This window comes from Phodopus roborovskii, unplaced genomic scaffold (assembly GCF_943737965.1).
Source record: "Phodopus roborovskii unplaced genomic scaffold, PHOROB, whole genome shotgun sequence".
NCBI lineage: Eukaryota > Metazoa > Chordata > Mammalia > Rodentia > Cricetidae > Phodopus > Phodopus roborovskii.
Window position 1 is genome coordinate 13,362,628 of NW_026126461.1, and position 6,000 is coordinate 13,368,627.

General features: G+C 53.5%; 1 protein-coding gene across 1 annotated transcript in view; it reads right to left on the reverse strand.

Annotated features, from left to right (window-relative positions):
* The window catches only part of Fbxl17 (F-box and leucine rich repeat protein 17), a 364,268-nt gene extending 358,583 nt beyond the window's left edge, over positions 1-5,685 (reverse strand). Inside the window, exon 1 of the mRNA XM_051190877.1 lies at positions 4,621-5,685. Within this exon, the coding sequence (XP_051046834.1) occupies positions 4,621-5,670 (1,050 nt within the window). The 5' untranslated portion in view covers positions 5,671-5,685. The remainder of the gene's footprint in view (positions 1-4,620) is intronic.
* Between the last annotated feature and the right edge of the window lie 315 nt (positions 5,686-6,000).

A 6,000-nucleotide genomic window follows, 5' to 3' on the forward strand; every position in this document is an offset into this window, starting at 1 on the left:
CACTTTAGAAATGAAAAAAATAAATATTCGAGGAGACTAAGCCATTTATGTAACTTTTTTTAAAAGGGCTGGATGTTTTGGTTTTACATTTCATTTATTCATGTGTGGGGTGGATTTACGAAGCAGTGTATGTATGCACACACACACAAGATATATGCCCACAAGAGTGTATGTTTGCAGAAATGTGTGCATACATGTACTCAGGTGGTGTGTCTGTGTGTGTGTGTGATATGTGTGTGTGCATGCGGCATGCGCGGATGTCAGAAGACAAGTTGCAGGAGTCCTTTTTTTCCTTCTACCATGTGGGTCCCAAACACTGAGCTCAAGTCCTCGGTGTAAGTGCCTTTACCTGTTTCTCCGTGGCCCTGACACTATAGTTTTAAAGCCCTAATTTGCTCTTCTCACGCTCACAGATGGCAAGTGGCAGATGAGCTGCAGCCTGGCTGACAACACTCCCCAGTTTTCTCTCTTGTAAAACTAAATGGCACTTTTGACCCTCACAGCACTGACTAAATCCACACGGATCTAGGCTGGTTTTGCTTATCAGTGTGAAAAGGGATGTAACTGGTGAGTGATAAAAGTAACAGAGGCTGCCTGGGAAGGTTGAGTAACTTCTTCAGAGTCCATCATGCCTCAAACTCAAGGCTCAACAAAGACTGCAGGTAACGCCACAGCTTTCACTACAAAACACCCCAGGCAGAGTTCTTAAGGAAACCACACTTGTAGGTAGGTAGTAACCTAACACCACTTAGTGTAGTTCCTTCAGAGAGGAACTACGGTAAACCTGGCTTCCTAAAAGACCTTCCAGGCTTTCCTCAGAGCAAAAGTCTCTCATGACACTGCCTTGACACTACCAAACTAAAGACTCCCTATGGCGTACAGGAGTGAAGGTCTGCTGGTGGTGAAGGACAAACAAGTTCTGCCACTTCCGGCTTGCTAAGGGAGAGCAAGGCCACAGTCTAAGCCTAAAGCAAACACCGCCTCTTGTATTGAATGTGTATTTAAAGGTAGCCATTCATACAACTAGAACACATGTCAGGAAAATCGCTACTGCTCAGTGGTTACATCATATAAAATTTAAGCTGAGACTTCTGTATGTGGAATGACTTGAAAGCTGTAAAGGCAACAAGTAGCAAAATCAAAAACCATCCAGTAACCAAAGCTCTAACACAAGAGGTTTAAGTACTTTAAAATGCTATCCCAGAGTTGACCTTAGAAGAGCCAGGCCCTGCTTCTGACATTTCTTATAAACACCACACTACAGCCCACATCATAATAAATCAGCCCCATTCAATGGCTTCTAGGGTGTCCACAGTGAGCAAACAACTCCCCCCATTCAGGAATGCCTTTCATAAAGTTCCTGAGAGAGTATTCAAATCCTCTTAACAGTATAATCAAGAGATGTCTACAGCTACAAACACACTGGGCTGGCTCCAGACAGGGTCTGCCACTCACTAAAATATCTCTTTTTTTGTATCTGTTAAAGGGGGGGGGGGTGGCTAGAGGGTCTCAGCAATCACTCCCTGTTCTTGACTTACATATTAAAAATTCCATTTCATGAAATTCCATTTTTAGGGCACCAATTATTACTACCTTCTAAACTGCCAAGAACATACCCTCCAACCCAGAATTCCACTTCCTTGATACCTGGCCTTGAGATTACTACCACGGTGTATAGACATCTGTATACATTGTTCTAGCAGCTAAACTAAAACTCAAAACATCTTTAAAGAAGACAATATAATACTATGGGATACTGCGCAGTAGTTTAAAATGAAGGAAACTACATGACACAGAAAAGAATTCCAGATCACACACAAGATGCCACAAAGATGACAGCACATGGACATTTCGATGCCACGGGGGGGGGGGGGGGAGCTTTAGTGTACAGAGCTCCTTCTGCAATGAAGGAAACGTCCTACTACCCTGTCGGGAGTAGAGGAGGGACTAATAAGGACATGGGTTTCTGAAATCAGACTCTTACAATTAAAAAACTGAATTTAAGTTTTACTTAACCGTTGTAAATGTAAGTACATGCGGCTAGTGACTAACATACTGGATGGTGTGGATCTAGAAGACTAATCTCAACTGCTGACAGTGGGCATTCTACCTCTGGGAGACAAGATGAAGCGGCAGGTACCGCAGAGGCAAACTCTGTGGGCAGTCGTGGAACACACAATTTAGCACCAAAATAAATGGAGAGCCACCTGGTTCATGCTGAGCCAGAATCACCCTTGAAGCAGCATAGTTTGTTGTCTTTACACTACCTGAAACTGGGCGAGTATGGTGGCTTTTACCCCCTAAACTTCCTTTAAATCCTATTTCCTCATTTCCTTCCTGAACTCTTTCCCTAACTTCCATTTTATTTTTTTTTTTTTTAACAATTTACAAAGGAGGCGAAGAGGAGGAAGAGGAGGAGCAGCAACACAATTACCAACCCACCCTCAGGAGATTACACTAGGAATACTGAGTGGGTGATGAATCGGAGCTCTCTCCAATAAAGGCAGGAGAAGTTTCCTCCCCACAGCAAACACCAACCGTCCTTACCAGAGTCACACTTCCCTCTTCCTACAGCTCTAACATGGTTTAACTTCCTGTCAATCATAACTTTCTCTGAGCAACACAGTCTTTGACCACTCTCTCTCGTTCACTCATTCATTCATTCATTCAGAACTATGACGGTGTACTTGAGGGTACCCAGACCAATGAACACGAACACTGAGAATTTTCACAAACAGGAATCTATATGCCATGTCGGAGCACTCCAACACAACAAGCAAGTCCTAAATGTCTCTCAGACCAAGTTTCCAACAGTTCTTGAAAGAAAAGAATACAGAACATAGTAGATAATTTCCCCTTCAGCGTTTCCCTTTATTGTGAGCTAATGTCCCTTCTTATTTAAAATGTGAAATGTTCTTAACTAGCATGGGGTGTGCAACTGTAGTCCCAGCACTCAAACTGCTGAAGCAGGAGCACCCAGAGTTTGGGGGCCTGAGCTACACAGTGAGACCCTGTCACAAGAAACCAAATAATAACAATAACAATAATAATAATAATAATAATAACAACATCCATCACAAGAAACCCAAAAAAAAATAATAAAGTAATAATAATAAAAAAATAACGCCCTTTTCTTCATGACGTAAGGGTTAGGTAAAATGAGAAAAGTGCCCAGCTTGCCTCAGTTTGCTTCTACACTCTGACTTCTCAAGAAGACAGCAATGAAGCCTACTGATCCTTCTCATCCAGGGATTTAAAGGACTTGAGAAAGTTCCCTCTGCCCTAAATGCATCCCCTGCACACACACACACACACACACACACACACACACACACACAGTAGTTACTCCACCAACAAATACACCTGTATAATAATTAAACCACTAGTTTGACACGAGGAAGTGGTAACCCTGCCCCCTCTTTTGCTGTACTGTTCACAAGAATATCAATTTCGTGCTGAAACAGATCCAAACACACAAGAAGAAATATGCAGAAAGTCTAATCCAAAGAGAAGGTATACACTGAGGTGACACTAACAGTTGTAATTCATGACAGTTACCTCGGTAACGATAAAGGTAGCCGAATCCTCCTGAGGGTTATCTCTGGCTACTCTTATTTAAATATCACCCACACTGAAAGAGGTAGGCTAACAGACAGGACAGGGACAAAAGTAAATAACTTAATAGGAATTCCATCGCCAAGTCTGTCCCTATCACTAACAAAACTGCAACTTTCTCTTGGTAATTTAAAGTGACCCAGAGTTCCCACGGGCATTTCAACTCCTGACTCACCAAACCCCTAAGAAAAAAGGACTTCTGACTTGTGGTATTCCACGTTTGTACATAAAGGGAAAGGCGGAGGAGGGGAAAACATCCTGAACAGGGTGGCTGGGCTTGTTCTGGTTCAAGTGAAGCTAGCCAAAACTCGCCAGTTCACCAGCCAAATGTGCCCTTTAGTTTCTGGGTGTGACCTTGAACCAATCATCCAACCACTTCAAGCCCATCTAGACTTGTTAGCTTCGCAAGAGAAAGAAAATTCCTCTTCCAGTGTCTGTCATCGGCCCCAAAGCACTGAAACATCCCTTTCCTTTTGCACATAGTACGCATTAACACGACTTATCTCACAGCATCAACTGGAGAAACCCCTGAGACTCACAACATAGTAAAAAGCTCGGATACAGTGACTGACTACCAGCTAAACGCGAGTTACTGCCACTTAGGAGCAGCCATCAAACTTGGAAAGTTTCAAACACCGGGATGTCAAGTCGAGACCCACCACACACAAACTGCTCCACAACGCACGTGTATTCCACCCAGATCTAGCAGTTTCTATGCCGGGGCTTGCTGGTGCGACCCATGAACCCTGGAGTTGTTGCAGCTAACGGACCCGAACTGCTCCAGGGCACTGGGCAGAGTTTGTGTACTCCACAGGCAGGGTGAGACGCCCAGGCCCCGCTGGCTTCCCAGGGCCCCCCACCCACCCACCCCGGGCCGCCAGGGCGCCCCCTCCTCTGCACACGGGGGTGGGGGAGGAGGGAGGGAGGGAGCGAGGCGGCGGGGGCCGGGCTGGGGTGGGGGAGGAGAGGGGGAGAGCGCGCGAGCATCCCCGCGCCCAGACCCACCTTCAGCAGGATGGACGGCGGCAGCTGGTTGATGTCTGGGATTTCGGGGGGCGGCTCCCTGGGGCAGTCGCAGGGGTTCTCGGGGTGCCCCTGGCAGTCCGCGTCGCCACTCTCCGGCTGCTGCTGGGTGGACGAGGGGGCGGTGCCCCCAGCTCGGACGGCGTCCCCGGCGGCCTCGATGGGGGCACAGTCGGAGGCGGGAGAGGCGGGCGCGGGGCAGAGCGGCGGCGGCGGGGGCGGCGGCGGCGGCGGGGGCTGCTCCGGGGCCTGGCAGCAGCCGGCATCGGGCGGCCGCGGCGGCGAGGCGCCTCCCCCAGCCGGTGCCCCCCCTCCGCCTCCTCCGCCGCCGCCGCCGCCGCCGCAGCCCCCGCCGCAGCCCCCGCCGCCCCCGCCGCCGCCGCAGCGGGGCTGCTTGCAGGGGGTGCAGGCGGGGACCCCGGCCCCCTTCCGCTTGCAAACCATCTCGAGGACCGTGGACGGCTCGGCCTGCGGCGGCTGCGGGCCCCGGAAGAGCTGCCCGGCGGCCGGCGGCCCCAGGAAGCGCACGGGCCCCACGCCGGCCAGGAAGACGCCCGGGCCCTGCTGCTCCCAGGCGGCGGCGGCGGCGGCGGCGGCCAGCCCCAGCTCCTTGCAGCAGGGCGCGGGCGGCGAGGCCGAGGCCGAGGCCAGCAGGAGGCGGCGGGCGGCGGCGGCGCGGTCCTCGGCGGCCAGGGCCGCGTAGCGCCGCGCCAGGTGCTGCGAGCAGGCGGTGGCGGCGGCGGCGGTGGCGTAGGCCCCGTCCCGCGGCGGCGGCGGCGGCGGGAGCGGCGGGAGCGGCGGCTCCTCCTCCGGGCCGGCGGGGGCGGGCGCGCCGGGGCCGTGCACGATGAAGCAGAGCATGCAGGGCCCGCGGAGGAAGCAGTCGCGGCTGCCGGGCGGCGCGGGCTGCGGGGCCGCCTTGGCCGGAGCCCGGCGGGGCGCCGGGAGCAGAGGGCGGCGGCACCAGCTGCAGCAGCGCGGCCTCTTGCGGCTCGGGCGGTTACGCGGCTCCTTCGAGAGGAGGTGGCCCATATAGAAGGCCCCGGGCGGGCGGGCGGGCGGGCGGGCTGGCTCCGAGGCGGCGGCGGGGCAGGCCGAGGGCTGGCCCGGGCCTCTGCCCGCCGCGGGGTCGCCCGCGCTGCGCGCCCGGCACACGCGACGGCCGGCGGGCGGGGGGCGGGCGTCCGCTGCGGGCCGCCCGGGTGCCCGACGCGGGCTACATGCTTTGCCTCCCCCTGCCGCGGGGGAAGCGGCCGGGAGGGCGGGCGAGCTGCGGGGGACGAGGGAGCGAGTCGGGCCGGCCGGGCCGGTCAGGCGGGCGGGGGCGACGCCGGCCCCGCTCGGACCATTTTAACTGCGGCT